Source organism: Entelurus aequoreus, linkage group LG20, assembly GCF_033978785.1.
Source record: "Entelurus aequoreus isolate RoL-2023_Sb linkage group LG20, RoL_Eaeq_v1.1, whole genome shotgun sequence".
Taxonomy (NCBI): domain Eukaryota; kingdom Metazoa; phylum Chordata; class Actinopteri; order Syngnathiformes; family Syngnathidae; genus Entelurus; species Entelurus aequoreus.
The window spans coordinates 34,798,794-34,822,013 of record NC_084750.1 but is presented as its reverse complement, the minus strand read 5'-3'; the positions used below and the strand labels follow the sequence as shown (position 1 = coordinate 34,822,013).

General features: G+C 37.2%; 1 protein-coding gene across 1 annotated transcript in view; it reads left to right on the top strand.

The window, feature by feature from the left end:
- The first annotated feature begins 7,257 nt into the window (after positions 1-7,257).
- The window catches only part of cratb (carnitine O-acetyltransferase b), a 31,886-nt gene continuing 15,923 nt past the window's right edge, over positions 7,258-23,220 (top strand). The window contains exons 1-7 of the mRNA XM_062030013.1: positions 7,258-8,023; positions 8,365-8,589; positions 13,189-13,307; positions 14,542-14,595; positions 15,305-15,470; positions 19,023-19,197; positions 21,053-21,143. Of these exons, the coding sequence (XP_061885997.1) occupies positions 7,973-8,023; positions 8,365-8,589; positions 13,189-13,307; positions 14,542-14,595; positions 15,305-15,470; positions 19,023-19,197; positions 21,053-21,143 (881 nt within the window). The 5' untranslated portion in view covers positions 7,258-7,972. The remainder of the gene's footprint in view (positions 8,024-8,364; positions 8,590-13,188; positions 13,308-14,541; positions 14,596-15,304; positions 15,471-19,022; positions 19,198-21,052; positions 21,144-23,220) is intronic.

Here is a 23,220-nt window from a genome sequence, read left to right as displayed (position 1 = left end):
AATTTCATGACCCCGATTGCTGTACCTCTGCGGACCCCCTGTTGAAGACCATCGGCATACAGTACCAGAATCATGTTACATTTGATCACATTATTGTTGCAAAGACAGAAAAATGCTTCTAAGAACACTTTTGTGTACCCGTTGCATTTATCTAAAAACAAAATGTAATTTCCTATACATGGAGAGTTTGAGAAAAATAAGTAACTTTTTTGGACTATTAGAAGACATGGTCGTAACGTTCTCAGTTTGACCAATCATAAATTAGCGATTGTGATGTCATCAACACACTCCATGCCTGTTCCCACAAATATTTTCTGCATTATATTGTAGATACAATTGTTTCACTTACATCATCTTAGACTTAGACTTGGAAAATTGACACGGGAAATTGTTCCACACAGTGGCTCAGTTACAAAGGATGGAAAGCGTAAGGATGGAAAGGATAATATGCAGGTATAAAGTAGACAAAAAAATGTACCTAGTAGTCCATCCATCCATCCATTTTCTACCGCTTGTCCCTTTTTTGGGGTCGCGGGGGGTGCTGGAGCCTATCTCAGCTGCATTCGGGCGGAAGGCGGGGTACACCCTGGACAAGTTGCCACCTCATCACAGGGCCAACACAGATAGACAGACAACATTCACACTCACATTCTATATAAAATATAAATGTAATATTTACATATTATATATACAGTATATAATATATAGTGATAAATGTTAGAATAATTATGTATAAGTTATCACACAACTCTTATGCTTAAAGGCCGTTGCTATAGTTATTATCAATTGTGCTGAAGTTGTACTTTTCTATCTGTGCAAAGGCACACAACGGGTAATCTTGCTTTGCGAGTTGTCTCGTGTCAGCAGTTTGTTTCCAGACCCTGCCGGCTGACAACCAAGGACAGACATCGAGTACATCGGCGCGGACAGGACAGAGACAGGGCGAGATCACGAGTGTCAGCACATTTCCATTCTGAATAATCATGTATTGTGTCTACTGGGGCTGCTTAACTAGGGACCTCCCGAATAAATAGAGGAGCACGTGGGACTGTACCTTAGAGCGTAGGGGGAAACTGTAACTGAATGTACAGCCCAATAAGTCTCTCCTCATGAGTAAAATTAAACTATGTCTCTGCTTGATTCCTTCTTCTTGTCTTGTGTAATAGATAGTTCGGTGTTTGAACCTGACATATTATATTATATTTTCATATAATTTATACAATTTATAACAAATCCCAATTACCATGTACCATCTCAAGTAGTAGTTTATGTAGTTTAAAGGGACTTGACTCGGCTACCTAAAAGGCGCTAACTTTCCAATGTTAGCTAACTTTTACTGAGGCCCTCATAACGCACACCCATACGCTTTGTTTGTTGTTCGTTAACGATAGCGATTTTGATGAATTATGTTAGCTATTGTAACAACAACATGACTGCAAATTGTCCGTTGTTTCTCTGGGACTGCTTTTTTGTGTATGTACACACGTTCCCTTTGTGTATGTCTGGACGAGACAGCGGTGAGTGACAACTATCTTGTGTTTTGGTTTGAAAAATGTAACTTTAAGCTAGTTGGGGCTGTTTGCGACCCTACGAAATTTTTAGGTCTTAGCACATAATGAGGTAACGACACGACCGTACGCAGTGATGGGCAAACTACTTGGAAAATGTAGTAAGCTAAGCTACAAGTTACTCTCAATTAAATGTTGCTAAAGCTACAGGGGAAGCTATCCCCGAAGAATTGTAGCAAGCTACACGGCAAAAGTAGCTTGCTACATCAAAGTTACATTTAAGGGCATTTCTATCTATGGGTCCACATGTATAATATCAATATTAATGTAAATGAGAATGTACAAATGGACGCGGTAATTACTATTAACTATTTGCAATTTAGCTGGGGACACTCTACAACTACCTCTAGGGGTCCCCGCACCTCACTGTATGTATTTATTTAGTTTGCCTTTTCTTTGGCCCACACCTATAATGTTGATTAATTGTCTCTACCTACAGTAAAAAAACAGCATCTGTCTTTATCTTGACAAAAAAATAATAATAATTTGTGTGTTGTTTGAGAACAGTTGGTAATGGTTATGCGCAGTAAAATCTTTCATGAGCTCAATTTACCTTAATGTGTGTTCCTGAATTTGTGTTGGACGTCTTAGGTGAAGAGAGCAGTTATGATTTTGGTTTACAGAGTAGACAACAAAAACTAAAGTTTCTGGCATTCTTTTCTTTAAACGCATATGTTACCGGTCTCACAGGCGTGTGAGTTCAGTAGACAAAAGGTTGTGTTCATAGTCTAACCCCTGGAAAACACAGGCAATGTTTAAGAAGAGTGAAGACACGAACAATCCTTGAAGCTTCCCAAGTTTCCTCTGAGGGGAGGGGGAGGAAATACCCACACCTAAAAAGGGACCTACGGGCAACTACTTCACTACACACATTAGTTCCGCTCTTCATTTCTGTCTTTACACTAACATGGATGGAAAATGGCTATAACCTCTGTCAATAAAAAGTGATTGACAAAAAACATATATATTCCACATTGTGAAGGCATCACACACTTCCCGACAAACAAAAGTGGCTCCTGACACTTAAGAATAACAGAATCATAAACTCATCTTGCACAAGCTAATACATTTTTTTGATTTTTTTTATCAACTCAAATATCACAACATTCATGAATTGTTGCAGGGTTGTTTGAAGAGACTGCCCTTACCTCAGTTGCACTATATTTTGCATTTTTCTGTGCAGTCTGCTGGGTGTCTGGTGTATCTGTCTCTAAAATTTTGTCAATGTGCTGTATAGTGCCCATGGCAGTTCTCTTTGGTAAAATAATGTCATGTTTTGAATGGTTGGCAACAGGTATTTTTATGTAAGGTCGTTGACTGTTGTAGATCTCTAAAACACCCTCTCCTACACTGAACTGTCTTAAAGATGTGTTTTCCTCCATGGGTTCATACAGGACTAGTGGGTCTGAGGTGTTGAAGTTTTGCGGTATTCTGCACCACACATGTACAGTTTTTCCAGCTGGGATGATGATGTTATTTTTTCCTACCCTCACTGTGACTGGGTCGCAGTTTGCTCCATGGGGAACCTGGAGAATGTTTACCATGGCTTTTATTTCATCTGCTTCCATCTTAAATGCGCGACATAGGAGGCTGGTAACCCTGGCGGCTGCATCCCCAGATGACTCCGATCTCTTGATGATTGCCTCAATCACATTTGCACCCACAAGTGGCTGGGATAGCGACAACTGGCTGACTAGGAATGGGACTTGTATAGTTAGGTTTGGATTATCATTGCCTGCCAGATTAACAGTAAATTCAACCCACCCATCATAGGGGATTGCTTGTCCATTTACCGCATAAACATCCAGGTTCTCCTCAATAAGTTCCTTAAGTGGCCTTACTGCATAGTTAGGAATGTGTGTGTCTGCCCAATCACGATCAATTATGCTCACCTGGGAGCCTGAATCAAATAGGACACTTACGGGATAGCCACTTATTTGGCAATCCAACAAACTTTTATTACCAACCAAAGGTGCTGTGGAAACTGGGGTACGATGGCCTGAAACCATTTCTGTTTTGCCTCTGTCACGTTTAGTTCTTTGTGTTACGAGTTCAGTGGCTAAGCTTATTGGTGGGGACTTGAGTTGTGCATTGGACTCTGGCTGTCCCTCGACAGAGACCGCATTTCGTTTAACTGAAACTTAATCCGCTTCAAACACCCCACTGCTCTGTGTCCAGCTTGTCCACACGTGAAACAGTGGTTACACTCGGGCACATTCTGTTCAGTGCATTTACAGCAGAAAGCTGTCCTTATCTTGCTTTGACTTGGATTTTGAGCTGGGGGTTGTTGGGGCTGTCGATTGACTGGAGGTTGTGAGAGAAAATTAGACGGGGTTTGTGGTCGGATTGGCAGTGTGGGGGTATGGGTGCTAACCGCTTGCCGTTCCATCAGTGTTGTCACCAGTTGTGTCAGGTTGGCGACTTGGTTACTGAGTTGCTCCAGTGTCTGTGTGTTTGTGCTATTTACAGTTGCATCTCTACCTTGTTCATAACAATGGCCCTCTGTATCCACTTTGGCACTGTTAGCGTGTATTGTTTTCTGACGGGTTGTTTGACCAAGTCTACGAAGGTGTTCATTTTCATCATTAATGATTTTCATGACATGGCTGAGGATTTCTTCATCGCTTATTTGATGGTTAGAAATGATGGGCCTCAGTCTCTGCCGAAGGTCAGTATATTTGGCTCCAAACCCCTGGTAAATTGTGTGGAGGAACACTTCCTGGATTGTCTTTGGGTCATAAAAAACGTCTGTGCCAGCCTGCCTTGACTGAAATAACAATTTTTGTTTTAGCCCAATCATGCGATAAAGGAACTGTCGGGGTGACTCATGTTCAGTTTGTCGAGCACACATTAGCTCCTGGAACATTTCGGTGGTTGCTTTTTCACCTAGGTGGGACCTTAGGAAGCCCTTGAGTTCAGGGATGCTAATTTCATCTTTGTTTACAAGCATGTCTCGAAAAGTGCCTGGTTTAACAACCCTTAAAACCCCTCTGACTACTTCTGGCCCTGTAAAACCCTCTTTAACCCCTTCATTAATTTGTTTGCAAACATTGTTGTAGCTAATGTCTGATGTATGATCTGCAATTTGTCCACCATGTACTTTAAATTCTCGGCGTTGAAAATAGGTGAGGTCGTTAAAGGGAACTAACCTCTCAGTCATCTGCTGTGGTCTTACAAGGTTGGGTGTAGTGGGTTGAGCAATACCTTCAGCCTCATACTGTCTAAGCCTTTCACCTAATTCGTCATACACTCTTCTAAGTTCTCCTACTGACTGTGCAGTTGTGTCACAACTTATGTTAATAGCATTATTAGCATATAGCTTTGTGACTCTGTTGTGAGAATGTTGGTAGGATGATGGTAATGTAGTGCCTGTAGTTACAGTGAGTGGGGTGGAGCTAGGCGAAACATGTACAGCATCACTTTCTACATTTACAGGTAAATCAGCAGCAACACAGGAAATCATCTGACAGATTAAATCATTCAGCATCAACAAATTGCCCATACCTTCATCTTCCCGTTCTAGTAAGGCGGGGGACTGAAGATAGGTGATGATAAAGTCCATGGCACCCTCATCGTCGCTTACATTTGTCTTGACAAAGTCTTGTTCATCGGCTGCAATGCTCCTTGCTACTTGGTGAAGATCGGCACTTGAGAGCCGAAACAAGTTCTTTTTAATACTCCACACCATTTCCTTACGCTCGCCTGTCATGGTGGAGAGTTTAGTAGTTTTACAACGTGATCTTGTTGAATCAGATGTGCTCGCGGGATGGCTGGTGGCCCCTGGTTAAGCAGCACGGCTCCCTCTGTGACGCTGGAATCCTGCTCACGGTGGACACCTGCTGGCTCCCTTGGAGGCTGCAGTCACCCTGGTTTTACGGTTCTGATATCTCTGGATCAGCTCCTCCGCTTAAGTGGACGAAAGAACATTTTAATCTAAATTATGCAAATAACAGCCCATGGGCGGCTATTTGGACATAGGCGGTTATTAGGAAGAGGCGGTTAATTCACAAAATGGGGTCAGACCCCGGGCGGCTATTAGGACATGGGCGGTTATTTGCCCAAGGGCGTTTATTTGGTAATATACGGTATGTTTATTTTTATTTTTTGAGTGGTCAGCTTGAAGCGTCCCTCTGTCTCTGACTCTTAGCCAATTGTGACTCATCATACGAACACCAACCAATCATCATCGATGTTCTCCGTATGTATGATGTTCTCATTTATCCAGGTCATTGTATTTTCTCCATATTTTTGGGGCCTGGAATTGCAGTTCATTTTCTCTCTTTGTAGCTTGTAGCTTTGATGCAAGCTACTGGACCTCGTTACATGGGTCTAAAAGTAGCAAAGCTACAGGAAAAGCTACTTGTAAAAAAAGTAGCTAAACTACAGCCAAGCTACTGGAAAATGTAGTTGAGCTACGTAGCTTAGCTACATGTAGCTTGTTATACTGCCCATCACTGACCATACGTATACACATACACACACCATGAATTGATTAACGTGGACCCCGACTTAAACCAGTTGAAAAACTTATTTGGGTGTTACCATTTAGTGGTCAATTGTACGGAATATGTACTCTACTGTGCAATCTACTAATAAAAGTTTCAATCAATCAAAAAACACATTAGCTTTGTGTGTTGATAGCTAATGATAGAGATTTGGCTCGCAACACAATCATTAGCTGTCATGGAATGTATAATCTATCGTAACAACAACATGACAACCCTGAAAGCCAAATAAATTCCTCAGGCCGACAAGCATTTTTTTATTCAATGTAATTAATAATTGTGAAAAATAAATACATAAAAAAAATATATATACTGTATTAGGGGTGTGGGAAAAAATCGATTCGAATTCGAATCGCGATTCTCACGTTGTGCGATTCAGAATCGATTCTCAGTTTTAAAAATCTATTTTTATTTTATTTTAAAAAAAAAAGTATTTTATTTTATTTTTTTAAATTAATCAATCCAACAAAACAATACACAGAAATACCATAATGCAATCCAATACCAAAACCAAACCCGACCCAGCAAAACTCAGAACTGCAATAAACAGAGCAATTGAGAGGAGACACAAACACGACACAGAACAAACCAAAAGTAGTGAAACAAAATGAATATTATCAACAACAGTATCAATATTAGTTACAATGTCAACATAGCAGTGATTAAAAATCCCTCATTGAACTTATCATTAGACATTTATTTTTTTTAAAAAAGAATAGTGTCACAGTGGCTTACACTTGCATCGCATCTCATAAGATTGACAACACACTGTGTCCAATATTTTCACAAAGATAAAATAAGTCATATTTTTGGTTCATTTAATAGTTAAAACAAATGTACATTATTGCAATCAGTTGATAAAACATTGTCCTTTACAATTATAAAAGCTTTTTACAAAAATCTACTACTCTGCTTGCATGTCAGCAGACTGGGGTAGATCCTGCTGAAATATATTGGACACGGCAGGTATTTAAGTCACAGCGTAACCGTTGAGTAGGAAAGTCGCTTTTCAAATATATTGTTTGTGTTGTATTGTTAAATGTACAATAAGTATTTTGTGTTGTATAAAAAGAGCTTTTAGTTGGCCAGTAAATACTTTTTTTTCCCAAAAGAAAAGGTATCATGTTGTATGCTTGCATGTTCGAAATAAACTCAAACTCAAGGGATGGTAACAATAGGAAGTTGGACACGGACATATTTGAGTGACGCACATGTTGGCAGCTACCGGTGGTCTGTACTTTGATACATTAAAAAAAAAGATAGTTTGTATAAAAGAGACAGAACGAACTCAAACTAAATATTTTTTTCAGGCGTATAGCCGATATAAAATAACGCAAGAAAGGCAATTTATTTATTAGCATTTTATATTCTTATTTTTTGATCGTGTTAATATTTATTTGACTTTGAATACTCTAATGTCGCAGGTTTAAATGAGGCAACACACATGTTTAAATGTTGCAATATTAATAGTAGTTGTAGTTGTATCGCCATGAACTCATATAGGGCGAAACGTTAATACAAATAGCCTCCACGCCATTTGTAAACATTTTTGGAGCCTTCTTCCTGGGAAACAGCGACACTCTATGAAAATATGCGGTATTGCAAGTATTTTTTTACATACGGAAGCACTGTGACGTCACCGCATGTGCTTGTATTGAGTTAGTTCACTACGTGAGAGTTTGCATGCTCGCTCTCTGGAAGGAACAAGAACGTCGAGGGTGGCATGTTGGGTGTTGTTGTGAGTTTATCTACTTCTTCAACTGGACTCTAGTTGGTCGATGAGGACTTTTGTGTCGCAGCCCCGATGGCCCACAGCTGACTTTTTACGCTCTGAACCCTGAAGTGTGCGAGGAATCCATGACAAGGAGTGCACAAAACAAACCGTAGTCTTGAAGAAACATGATTTCCTGCAAAATTCAACCAGGAGCCTGCAGAACTTGGCTGACTCGTGTAAGAAACGTGTGTGTGTGTGTGTGTGTGTGTGTGTGTGTGTGTGTGTGTGTGTGTGTGTGTGTGTGTGTGTGTGTGTGTGTGTGTGTGTTTAATCAGAACATAAATAGTGCACAAAACAGCATACTTCTCTGTTTATTTTGTGTCCTACATGATTAACTTGAACCATCTTTTTCCAGTATGTAATGATTATGCAACATGAATATTGTAAAATAACCCAAAATATTTCAAATACAATCATTTAAATTAATTGTATTTTAATTTTTTTTTACAATTCTGTAAATTACAGTAATACACACGTTACCACATTCCTATTAAGGATCTTATGACTGTTTTTATAGGTAACGTCCAGGCAGGAGCGGAGTATGTCCACCTTTGTGGGCCCGCAGCCGGTGCCCCCTCTGGGTCAGACCCTGCAGGGCTACCTGAGAGGCCTGGAGCCACTGTTGCCACCCGAGGAGCTCAACCACACCCGCAGGATGGTGCAGGACTTTTGCCGCCCAGGTGGTGTTGGTGCACAGCTCCAGAGGGGCCTGGAGAGGAGAGCCCGGCACACCAAAAGCTGGGTGAGTTGTTTTTTTTTAATCCCCCTGGGAAATGTCACACATGTTTGGTGATGTATTTGTTGCTTCACCGCTAAAAGTGACATGTACTACCAATAGGGGTGGGTAATACTACAATAGATTACATTAAATACAGTGCTTGTTTTGCCAGTGCAAATATTGTTTTAATTGTAAGACTCTTTAATGTTTTTTGCCTTGTAATATATTGTTCAAAATACAAAGTTGCCAAAACTAAGGGTTGTTCCGATCAGGGTTTTATGCTGCCGATTTTGATTATCCATGAGGGAGAGTGGCCGATATCAATAATGATCACCTGTATTAACTGTGAATTGGTCAATGTGTTTATGATGAGTGCTATTCACAGTTAAACAAAATCGACACAATGGTTAAACTGGTTCCTTATTCTCTTTTCATTACATATAATTGTTTGAGCAAAACAAAGTCAATCGTACACAATAAGTAAACAAAAGCAAAAACTAGTACTATCTGCTTATCTTTTAAGTCCTCATCTTTCCAGGGAATTATTCCCTGAGTTTGTAAACATAAACAAAAAAAATTAAAAAAAATGTTTCGAGAGTTTAAAAATATTAACTCCCTCTAGTATCAATCATATACTGATTCTACCCTTGTTATCGACACTACCAATTTATGGATCGATCCGTACTTCTCTTACGTGTCATGTACTGACTGCAACAATGCTGACACACCAACAGTTGTTGTTAGGGTTGGGCGATATATTGAGTTTGTGAGATGTATCGATATATTTTTAAACAAGATATGAAGTAAGAAAATATCGTAATATCGATATAATTCACATTAAAATGACCAAACACCGCTTATTTGTTGTGTTCCTTGTTCTCCCCTGCTCCCCCTCCATGGGCTACTAAACCCCTCCCCTTCCTCCTTCCAAGATGTGCTTGCACTGTAAGAACATCCATGATTGGTTGGTTGTTTACTATGATGAGTCACGATTGGTTGAGATTAGGGCAAAAAAATTAGGGACAGGCCAATCAGAGTCAAGATAGGGCGGGTCATCGAACCAGGAAGGGAAATCACAAGAGACATCCCAAATGATGGCGAGAGAGTCGTAGATAAGAAGGAATATTCAAGCGGGTGATTTTTATATTTGAAAAAACCTAGTGGAAGATGGCAGAGGAATTCTCTTCCTTAGATTTTTCTTTTAGCGACTTTTTGTGTGTTTTTTTTGTTTGTTTTCGTTATATTTGGATGTAATTGTTGGTTCATATATCATTAAGTAAGACTATGTATTATGTTGAAGGGGGCAGGAAAATATAAGATTTTTCTTCATCCTGCTCCTTCTTAGGCATTGGTGTGTAACTGGGTAACTGAATAATTGTGGTATAATTGTCTATCAAAGATGCACATCAATGAAGGAGATAAATAAAAATGAAATGAAATGTAGACGACGTCCAGGAAACCCACAATGCGTCTACTTGGCCACATTTGGACAAATGTATGCGCCCTGGATAAAACATTCATTTGATTTGTTTACCGTGTAAGCCTAAATCAAAACTGTTCTGGAATTGCATATTTCGCACGAGAAATGCTGCCAAAAATGTATGCCGAAGTGAGGAAGATCATAGCCGCACAATTAAGTCAAGTCACTTACTTGGCGCTGACCAGAACCGTACGTGTGTGACAGTCCATTACATCGTCGACTAGGAATTTAAAGGCCTACTGAAACCCACTACTACCGACCACGCAGTCTGATAGTTTATATATCAATGATGAAATCTTAACATTGCAACACATGCCAATACGGCCGGGTTAACTTATAAAGTGCAATTTTAAATTTCCAGCTAAACTTCCGGTTTAAAACGTCTTTGGATGATGGCGTATGCGCGTGACGTAGCCAGTGAAACAGAAGTATCGGTACCCCATTGAAAACAATACAAAATAGCTCTGTTTTCATCTAATAATTCCACAGTATTCTGGACATCTGTGTTGGTGAATCTTTTGCAATTTGTTTTATGAACAATGGAGACTGCAAAGAAGAAAGTTGTAGGTGGGATCGGTGTATTAGCGGCTGGCTGTAGCAACAAAACAGGAGGACTTACTTGGATAGCAGACGCTAGCCACCAACAGCACGGATAATCGGGTGAAGTCCTTCGTCGAGCTGTCGATCGCTGGAACGCAGGTGAGCACGGGTGTTGATGAGCTGATGAGGGCTGGCTGGCGTAGGTGGAGCGCTAATGTTTTTATCATAGCTCTGTGAGGTCCGGTTGCTAAGTTAGCTTCAATGGCGTCGTTAGCAACAACATTGTTAAGCTTTGCCAGGCTGAGAATTATTAACCGTGTAGTTACATGTACATGGTTTAATAGTATTGTTGATCTTCTGTCTATCCTTCCAGTCAGGGATTTATTTATTTTGTTTCTATCTGCATTTGAGCCAGATGCTATCACGTTTGCTCAGTAGCTAAAAAGCTTCGCCGATGTATTGTCGTGGAGATAAAAGTCACTGTGAATGTCCATTTCGCGTTCTCGACTCTCATTTTCAAGAGGATATAGTATCCGAGGTGGTTTAAAATACAAATCCGTGATCCACAACAGAAAAAGGAGAGAGTGTGGAATCCAATGAGCCAGCTTGTACCTAAGTTACGGTCAGAGCGAAAAAAGATATGTCTTGCACTGCATTCTAGTCCGTCACTCTAACGTTCCTCATCCACAAATCTTTCGTCCTCGCTCAAATTAATGGGGTAATCGTCACTTTCTCGGTCCCAATCGCTCTAGCTGCATTGAAAACAATAGGAAAATATGAGGAGGCGAACAACCGACTACGTCACGCTACTTCCGGTAGGGGCAAGGCTTTTTTTATCAGAGACCAAAAGTTGCGAACTTTATCGTCGTTGTTCTATACTAAATCCTTTCAGCAAAAATATGGCAATATCGCGAAATTATCAAGTATGACACATAGAATGGATCTGCTATCCCCGTTTAAATAAAAGAAATTCATTTCAGTAGGCCTTTAAAAGTGCCTGCCTGCAATTGTATTTTTTATCTGAGTTTGATACATCTTGTATTATTTGCACAGCTATGTTATTTATTTTACGTAGAAATAATATTTTTCTATTTTATTTATGTTATGTATTTCTGTGCTACTTAAACAGTTTATTTTCTGTGCTGTTAATACCCATCTTGACTAACTGGGTTAATAAGTGCCACTGACTGTTTACAGTACAGTTGTCATTCACTTCAATTTCAGTGAATCTCGCTCAAAAATGAATATCTTTATATGTATATTTTCACCAGAAAATATATCGAATATCGAATTTAAGTAAAAATATATCGAGATATACTTTTTCGCCCAGCCCTAGTTGTTTTTATATTACCCTCTTTCTGGACTCTTATTAATCTACTTCCCTGTTAATAGTATCTTACTTTCTGCTACAACACAGTTCCATCTACATTTCTTTAACTTTACTAATCACTTTTGTCTAGTTATTGTTTAAGTTAACTTAGCGATTAGCTTCACTATTGGCATGCTTGCTCTCAGTGTGTAACATGTTTAGCCTCGTCCTCCAGTGATAATGATACTTGATAATAATACTTAAGATACTAAGAAATGCAGTTTATTTCCCGCAATGGAGGTGATGATTATTAGCTTTGAGGAGCTGCTCCACACTGACATATAATTAGCAGCCAGCCGCTTGTCAAAAATCAGCCAATGTCAGCCAGATGGGATCGATGTTTGTGATCTGCATTAAATGTCAAAAATCACATCATTTTTCAATAAAAACGGCCTATACTGACCGGTGGCTGATCTCGAGCTAAAACCAATCCAATGTATTTTGAAAATGCTACGTTTTCTGAACAAAACATCCACATTTTAGCTTAGTGATTTCTGCGACACAGCAAATTTGTGTAATAAATAGATCTAATTATTAGTGGTTTCATTTTATTTTTATAAGTTAAGATGAAAACGAGCTATGTGTCAAAAATACACTATGGGCACCTTTTGCTTTAGTAGCCAAACAAAGGTAGCATTTGTTCACCTATTTCTATGACGCCATTCTGTGTAGCCTCCTCAGAGCCGGCGTCCTCTGCGCTGGACATTTATTACAGGGCTATTTACCTTAATTTCTTTATTTCAAAACAGGGACAGTACACAGTAACAAACGTCTTTTAAATTTTTATTTAATATTATTTTAATTTCAATTTTACCTGCTCAGTGGCCTTGTGGTTAGAATGTCCGCCCTGAGACTGGAAGGTCGTGAGTTCAAACCTCGGCGGAGTCATATTGAAGACTATGAAAATGGGACCCATTGCCTCCCTGCTTGGCACTCAGCATCAAGGGTTGGAATTGGGGTTAAACCGAGCGCGGCCACCGCTGCTGCTCACTGCTCCCCTCACCTCCCAGGGGGTGGATCAAGGGGATGGGTCAAATGCAGAAGATAATTTCACCACACCTAATGTGTGTGTGACTATCGTTGTGATTTTAACTTTAAATTTGCCAGTTTTAGCTACAAAGCTAATTTTCCACTTGTAACTCTGCGTTCAAAGAAATAGACCACAGTGTGTGTGCGCGTGTTTGCATGTGTGTGTGTGTGTGTGTGTGTGTGTGTGTGTGTGTGTGCGCCGTAGATCTCAGACTGGTGGGTCCAGTGGGCTTACTTGGAGAGCCGGCTGCCTCTGCCTGTGCACTCCAACCCGGCCATCTCCCTCCCCAGGAGGGACTATAATGGTTGGAGGAGCCAATTGTTGTGAGTACACACACTGCACACACTACTTGACTTAAAGAATGAAGGGAGATTTAAAAAGACAATCATTAGTCCTCTTATGTTGTTGGGTCGCTCTGAAACTTGTTTGAATATATTTTTTATGAAAATGGAAAAAAATGATCTGACTTGACACTCAAAAATTATATATTATTATTAATATTCCTGACTTTATTTTTTAAACATATTCCAAAATAAAATGTGAAAAAATGGATTTGACTTAATTGTAAAATAAATATATAATATTAGTAATACACTAGATTTATCTGTAATTTAATATATTCTCAGAGAAAATGGGGAAAAGTGATGCGATCGAGTCGTAAAAAATTAAATGATATTAATATTACATAATATTTTTGTGTTCGAATGTATTCTCAAAGAAAATCGGATTAAGGGATTTACCTTCCAGTAAAAAGAAAATATTTTTAACAATACAATAGATTTGATGTTTATTTTAATATATTCCGAAAGAAAATGGGGAAAAAGTGATCTGACTTAATATTTTATTGTCTTTATTATCAAGTCAAATCGCTTTTTCCCTATTTTATTTAAGAAAATATTTTTCAAAAGAGCATTTTTTATTTATTTTATTAAAATTGAATATTAAGTTGTTTTTTAAGTTTAAAAAATAATCCATTATTAATACTCCAGATTTTATTTTGGTTTATTCGTAAAGAAAATGGGGAAAATATTTTGACTTGATATTTTATTTTTTTAATATCAAGTCAAATATTTTTTCCCCAATGTCTTTAAAATATATTCAAACTAAAATGATACTTAGTTTGTTAATAATTGAAAAAAAATCAGCTAGATTTTATTAGTATGTATTATTAAAAGTAAAAAAAATCAATTAGTAATACATCCAGATTTTATTTTTATTTGAATACAATATTTTTAAAAAATGGGGGGGAAAGTGATTTGTTTTAACTGTAAAAAGTAGAATATAAATATTACAGTAGATACATTTATTTTATTATATTCTTTATAAAATGAAAAAAAGTGATTGACGTGACAGTAAAAAAATTAATAGTGCATTAGATGTTTTTATTTAAGTGTATTCTTAAATTAATACGAAATAGTGATTCGGCTTAATTGTTAAAAATATGAATGATGCCTTAGATATTTTAATTTTATTATATTCTTTAAAACATTTGATTTGACTTGATTATGAAAAAGTATAAAGGATATTTTTTATACAGATGGACTTTCTTTTTTTCAGGTTTGCATCCAAACTGATTGCAGCGGTACTTGACTTTAAGGCCAAACTTGACAAGTAAGTCCTTCATATGAAATTATTATAGTATTTCATTCATACTTCATTCATACTTCATGTATTAATAGTTCCGTGGAGAATGTTTACTGTAAGTGCCAGTCAAGATCTGCTTATTCCCTATTCTGATGATGATCCCCACTCAAACATCCTAACCATTCATAGAACGGTAACTGATATCAGTGGGCGAGTGACACACAACCTGCGGTAATCCCTTAATGACCCGTTTAATCCGTCTCATTGCTATTTGTGTGCGCTGACCTGCAGCCATGTTGGAATTGTGTGCTATTTCTTTGTCGTATGAAGCTCATATGTGTCTCAAAATATATTCACCCACATGTGTGAAGAAGGCGCAACTTCTCCATTTTGCTCAATACATCACTTGCATACACAGGGTGACATTTTGTATTTATGGTAATTAGTTAATGTCAGACATGCATATGTTACATTGGAGTACATCCAAAAAATTATTGTTACGCAATGAGTTTCTTTTTTTTTTTTTTCAAATTCACTAGGACTTGCACAGACATGCTTGTGCAATTAAGAGTTGTGCAAATCCTATTTTAGTGTTGCAAACATATACAACAATGTTCATGCAGTAGCTTCTCCAAACACAGCATACCAATTCATAATATTTTTCATGAGAGAAGTAATGTACAATAATGTATAATTAATCACCTGCCTTAACTTTACGACTTGTATGGTTTGTTAGTGGCCAGCTGCCAGTGGAGTACATGCGAGGCATGCCTCTCTGCATGGACCTCTACCCCCTGCTCTTCTCCTCATGTCGCATCCCGGGGCCCAAGCACGACTACATCGCCCACCATGGGACCCCCCGCCGGTCACCAACACACATCACCGTGGTCCGGAACTATCAGGTCAGCAGAGTTCAGCTTTTTATTCTCGTCTGTACTGTAAATGATGACGTTAGGTCAGACCTGGGCAAATAAAAACCCGGGGGCCGCATGCGGCCCGTTAAGCATTTCAATCTGGCCCGCCGGACATTCCCAAATAATTTTTTTAGATCTTTAAGATGGAAACTGTAGCTGCCATTATGATGTGCAGTGATGTTTTCAAATGACCGCAAGTCTTGAACTATACAAAGTGTTTCAATGGTTGGAATTTGAGCTTTTGCATTATATACTAGTTACTATGGTAATCTGGTATGGTATCAACCTGAAATGCGGGTGTCAGGAACAGACGCGGAAGGAGATTTTTACAACAAAGTTCTAAAGATTAGTGATGTATCAGATATATCAGATTGTAGGTGGGGTTTTTTTTTTTTACCCTTTGTATTCATATTTCGGTGTTTGTTGCATTTTTGTCGCGTTTCTCTTAATTGTAACATATGTCGATCGAGAGGGGGTGTGACGTTCATATGTTGTCAATATTCAGTGTTTTATCGTTCAGAGTCAATATTGTAAATCCCACATTCTTTATTTTTATGTACATTCCGGGTGTCTCATTCAGTAAAAAAAATGTAAATTCCATTCCGTTTTTTAAGGTGGTCTGTGTATGACGTTTTTAGCTTTCAATCAGACATTATTGTGAGGTTTTGTGTTAGTGTTCCTAAAAGTAGGATCCAAGCACACATACTGTACAACAGATTTTCACAATTTACATATACCGGTACATTTGTGTATATATATATATATATATATATATATATATATTAGGGCTGCAACTAACGATTAATTTGATAATCGATTAATCTGTCGATTATTACTTCGAGATATATATATATATATATATATATATATATATATATATATATATATATATATATATATATATATATATATATATTTTAGGGCTGCAACTAACGATTAATTTGATAGTCGATTAATCTGTCGTTTATTACTTCGATTAATAATTGGATAAAAGAGACAAACTACATTTCTATCCTATCCAGTATTTTATTGAAAAAATACAGCATACTGGCACCATACTTATTTTGATTATTGTTTCTCAGCTGTTTGTACATGTTGCAGTTCATAAATAAAGGTTTATTAAAACAATTTTTAATAATAAAAAAAAAAAAAACTATGCGCATAGCATAGACCCAATGAATCGATGACTAAATTAATCGGCAACTATTTTAATAATCGAATTTAATCGATTAGTTGTTGCAGCCGTAATATATATATATATATATATATATATATATATATATATATATATATATATATATATATATATATATATATATATATATATTTTAGGGCTGCAACTAACGATTAATTTGATAGTCGATTAATCTGTCGTTTATTACTTCGATTAATAATTGGATAAAAGAGACAAACTACATTTCTATCCTATCCAGTATTTTATTGAAAAAATACAGCATACTGGCACCATACTTATTTTGATTATTGTTTCTCAGCTGTTTGTACATGTTGCAGTTCATAAATAAAGGTTTATTAAAACAATTTTTAATAATAAAAAAAAAAAAAACTATGCGCATAGCATAGACCCAATGAATCGATGACTAAATTAATCGGCAACTATTTTAATAATCGAATTTAATCGATTAGTTGTTGCAGCCGTAATATATATATATATATATATATATATATATATATACATACACACACACATACCGGCCCCCAGACATTTTTTTCTCAAAATTTGGCCCCCCGAGTCAAAATAATTGCCCAGGCCTGTGTTAGGTCTGGCAGCACGGTGGCAGAGGGGTTAGTGCGTCTGCCTCACAATACGAAGGTCCTGAGTAGTTGTGAGTTCAATCCCGGCCTCGGGATCTTTCTGTGTGGAGTTTGTATGTTCTCCCCGTGACTGCGTGTGTTCCCTCCGGGTACTCCGGCTTCCTCCCACCTCCAAAGACATGCACCTGGGGATAAGTTGATTGGCAACACTAAATTGGCCCTAGTGTGTGAATGTGAGTGTGAATGTTGTCTGTCTATCTGTGTTCCCCGACCCGGAGATGGCACGCCACCCTTTTCTGGCCGAGAACCATGGCCTCGCACTTGGAGGTGCTGATGATTCTCATCCCAGTCGCTTCACACTCAGCTGCAAACAGATCCAGTAACCCCCCACAGAAGAAGTATAAATCAAACAAGACTCCGTCAGAGGGAACACAAGCTACATGACGTGATAGTATACACCAGGTTTTAACCCCCAGTCGATGCTCTAATAATTATATAATAACTATGTATTATTATGATTTTGGGCTGCAGCTATTGATTATTTTAGTAATCAAATAATCCCTTGATTATTTTGTTCGATTAATCGAGTGATCGAATAAAACCCACTTTCTAGCTTCAATGTGTCTTTTGGGGAAAATATGTGAAATAAACAAGGATTTTTCCAACCAATTTATAAATGCACATAACATTGAATTTGCACTTTTACCACGCGAGCATCGCTGTTTATTTCTTTTGTTAAAAACATGATTAAATAAATAAGTAAAAATGTTGAAAAAATAATAATAATTGCATATCTAGGTGAACATGAACCAGGTAATTTACAACAAAACAATAAAGAATATTTGAAGTCTTAAAGAACATAACTAAACAACAAGAATCTCTGACAAAGTATGATAAGTATTAATTCGAGGAGTGGTGTTGGATTTTTTTAGTTTTTTTACATTAAAATTAACTTAACTGTCGATGCGATCACATCTTTACATGCCCCCATGTGTTTAAATAAAACGTTTTTTCTGCAAGTCAAACATAAAATATGTCGTCGTTAGCTACCTAAATAGACTCTTATCTTGTTTTTGCTTGTTTGCTGCTCTTAAATATGAAGGACACTTTCTGGTAATGTGCTGCATAATCAATGTTGTGCTATTATCAAATGCCAGCTCCATTTGACAGTGCAAACATTTCCCAACAATATCTGTTTTTTTCCAGTAAAAATGTTTGAAAAAACCTTTGACGCCTTCTCTCGTTTTCTTTGGGTCCTTTGCTCTCTTTCCTCCTCATCTTGAGCCAACTCTCTCGGCACTCCACTGCATTTCATGGAAGCTGCTTTTATACCCAATCATGACACCCACCTGTTCCCAATTAGCCCGTTCACCTGTGGGTTGTTCCAAATAAGTGTTTGATGAGCATTCCTCAACTTTCTCAGTCTTTTTTGCCACTTGTGCCAGCTTTTTTGAAACATGTTGCAGGTATCAAATTCCAAAAAGGCTAATATTTGCAAAAAATAACAAAGTTTTTCAGTTCGAACGTTAAGTATCTTGTCTTTGCAGTCTATTCAATTGAATTTAGGTTGAAAAGGATTTGCAAATCATTGTATTCTGTTTTTATTTACGATTTACACAACGTGCCAACTTTACTGGTTTTGGATTTTGTACATTTTTGTTAGAAAATTGTTCCAAAAAGGTCGGGAAAAAAAACAGATGGTACAAAAAGCCAAGCAATTTTTTAAATAGGAAGTAATACTCAGCAAATGTATTTCCCTGCTGCCAGTTCTTCCAACTGGAGGTGTACAATAGCGACGGTTCCCGTCTGACCGAGAGTCAAATCCACGGTCAGCTGTTGAGGATCAGGTCTCAGTCCTGGAAGACAGACAAGGAGCCGATGGGCATCCTGACCAGCGAGCACCGCCACACATGGGGACAGGCCTACAACCGCCTGCTGGGAGGTAACACAAACGCATACACACACACACACACAACCACACACGCAAGCCTGACAAAAAAATATGGCAATGTTTTTCTATTCGTAGCTTTGTGTCTTAAGTGAGTGTGTGCACATTCATTCTGGTATGTTTTTGGTAAACAATCAGCTATGTTAGCTACCTCTCTTTGTTTATAATGTATATTTTCTGCTGGATCTACTCTCTATTTTATGCTGCAGCTGTTACATGTACTTCTAATATTGTACATGGTAATTGTTATATATTGTACATATTTCTTAAAAATAAAATATATCAGTATACAGGTATATTATATACCATACTGTATATATAATATGTACATATTACATATGTTATAGTTTATACTGCTACTACAGTACATTTTTAGTCTACTTTATACCTGCATTATGCTTTCCAACCTTACACTTTCAATCCTTTGTAACTGAGCTACTGTGTGGAACAATTTCCCTTGCGGATCATTAAAGTTTGTCTAAGTCTAAGCTTTGTTGAATATGTATGTGTGTAAACAATTGTGCTGACTCGTTATAGGAATTGTGGCCATTTTGGCTCCCAAATAAATGACTCTTCAGATTTTTTTGTTGCTTGAATTGAATTCTTACAAAAAATGTGTGTAAAAATTAATTGCTAATGTAAAACTATCATTTTGTCAAATGTTACTGTACAGTCTTTGGCTTTGTGTATATATTCTTGGAACAGATTGCTACAACAAACTAATTATAAAATAGAAAAACAATTTGGCAAAAATGTCCAATATGATTGTGTGTATTATTTAAAATTTCCAACTATTTACAGTAAAATAACAACAAAATAAAAATGTGCAGAACTAAAAAAAAACAACAAGTTTTTTGCTATTCTTTAGCAAATATTGGCTTTCCGAAACAAAGTGCCTCAGCTTTTGTTTCCTTCCCCTCATTTTCCTCACCTTTGCAGGTGAAGTCTATAATTTTGTAGCAATGCTGTCTCACTCCCTCGTTTGCCTTCCTCCTGTTTGTGTGCTCATGACTGTGCTGTGTATGTAAACTTGGGCTTTGCATTGTAGATATGTTATAAATGATAGAAATACAATAAACAATACAGATTTTAATACTATCGTTATGTCGTGATAATGCATGTTGATGACGCATTTTAGTCAGGGGTGTCAGTCATTTTAGCTCAGGGGCCGCATGGAGGAAAATCTGTGCACACGCGGGCCGGACTATTAAAATCATGGCATTAAAACGAAAAAATAAAGACAACTTCAGATTGTTTTCTTTGTCTTACTTTGGCCAAAAATAGAACAAACACATTCTGAAAATATTACAATAAAAATATAGAAAAAAATACCGGCAACGGTAAAGTTTGGATTTATGAAGGAAAGAAGAAAGTGAATGAATGTTTATAACTGAATACATTTATACATGCAGAAAAATGTGTTTTCTTTTGTATTATTTTTATTTTTTTTAATGAATTAAGTAATGTTTATGACAACCTTTTTCCAAAACACAATATAGAATGTGAGAAATAACAGGATAATGCATACATTTATCATTTGTTTTCAAAACGGTTACAAAAAAGGGGACCCCAAAAATGTACTGTGGGACCCTATTTTTATGACTTGATGGGGTTCCTGGGACCCCATTTTGAAAATTCCTAGCGCCAACACTGATGGAGTATTGGTGCGTGCAAAACAGCAGCTGCCGGATCTGGCCCGCGGGCTTTGACTTTGACACATATGCGCTAGCTAGTAATAAGATTCACAATACTACACCACATAACTGACACATTTTTAACAGCGATGTACTGAATGTCGATGGCCACTTTTTTAGTAATAAGACTGTTTCTATACTTTTGTTTGACTCAGATAAACTCAACCAGGAATCGGTGTGGGCAATAGAGAAGGGACTCTTTTCTCTCTGTCTGGATTCTCCTGTCATGAGGATATCAGATGAGAAGTAAGCACACAAACACACATACAGTACACATACAAGGACACACACGGGTCATAGGTCGGTCATAGGTCAAGTGTTGTATCAGGATTGCTGGTTAAACTTCCAGTTGCGGCTCTGGCCTGTCAGAGTGTAATGGTACAGTATAAAATAGCATTACCACTGAAATCTGCTACTGCAGTGATTCTCAAACTGTGGTACGTGTACCACTAGTGTGGGGGTCAGCAACCCGTGGCTCTTTAGCGCCGCCCTAGTGGCTCTCTGGACCTCTTTCAGAGATGTGTGAAAATGGAAAAAGATGAAGAAAAAAAATTTTTTTGTTTAAATATATTTTCTGTAGTAGAACAAACATGACACAAACCTTCCTAATTGTTATAAATCCCGCTGTTTATGTTATACATGCTTCACTAAAGAGAGTATTTGGCCATCACCGTTTTGTCCTACTAATTTCAGCGGTCCTTGAACTCACCGTAGTTTGTTTACATGTACAACTTTCTCCAACGCTGCCACAAAAAGACGTGTTTTATGCCATTCCATCTTTTGTCTCATTTTGTCCACCAAACGTTTCAAACTTGGACACACACATCTATACCTTTGGCCATTCTGAGCCAGTAAGTTCCAGAAGTTATCTCATCCTGTGAGAAGCCTCCATTTTACTAATGATTTCCAATGTTGCAAAAATGTGTAGAATAAAAAATGAAATACAACATTTATGTTAACGAAGATTTGCGTCAGCCTTTGATATTAGGCTTATATAGCTAATATAGACACTTACATCATGTGTTGCCTTCATTATAACACTTATATAAGACTTTTAAAGTCATTTTGATAGTAGGCTAATAAAGCTAATGTAGACACTTACATCACGTGTTTTCTTCATTATAACATTTATATAAGACTTTTAAAAACATTTTGATGGTAGGCTAATATAGACACTTAAATCATGTGTTGCCTTCATTATAACACTTATATAAGACTTTTAAAGTCATTTTGATCGTAGGCTAATATAGCTAATATAGCCACTTACATCATGTGTTGCCTTCATTATAACACTTATAAGACTTTTAAAGTCATTTTGATAGTAGGCTAATAAAGCTAATATAGACACTTATATAAGTGTTATAATGAAGGCAACACATGATGTAAGTGGCTATATTAGCTATATTAGCCTACTATCAAAATGACTTTAAAAGTCTTATATAAGTGTTATAATGAAGGCAACACATGATTTAAGTGTCTATATTAGCTTTATTAGCCTACTATCAAAATGACTTTAAAAGTCTTATATAAGTGTTATAATGAAGACAACACATGATGTAAGTGTCTACATTAGCTTTATTAGCCTACTATCAAAATGACTTTAAAAGTCTTATATAAGTGTTATAATGAAGTCAACACATGTAAGACTTTTAAAGTCGTTTTGATAGTAGGCTAATAAAGCTAATGTAGACACTTACATCACGTGTTGTCTTCATTATAACACTTATAATAATAACGTTCCTCATCTACGAATCTTTCATCCTCGCTCAAATTAATGGTGTAATCGTCGCTTTGTCGCTCCGAATCTCTCTCGCTCCAATGTAAACAAAGGAAAATTGTGAGGAATATTACCTCCTCTGACGTCACGCTACTTCCGGTACGGGCAAGGCTTTTTTTTATCAGTGAGCAAAAGTTGCGAACTTTATCGTCGATTTTCTCTACTAAATCCTTTCAGCAAAAATATGGCAATATCGCGAAATGATAAAGTATGACACATAGAATGGATCTGCTATTCCCGTTTAAATAAAAAAAAATCATTTCAGTAGGCCTTTAAGTTTTTTTATTTTTTGAGGCTCCAGACATATTTATTTTTTGTATTTTTGATCAAATATGGCTCTTTCATCATTTTGGGTTGCCGACCCCTGCATTAGTGGTACGCCAACGATTTGATTCATTATTTAAGTACAGTGTTTTATTTTCCTATATTCAAAGACAGTGTTACTGTTCAAACTGTGCGTAATGTTACAGTGCCGAAATATTACATGTACTTGTTAAATAAAACCTCTGCCTCGTTTTTAATGAATACTTAGGCCCTCTACGCTAC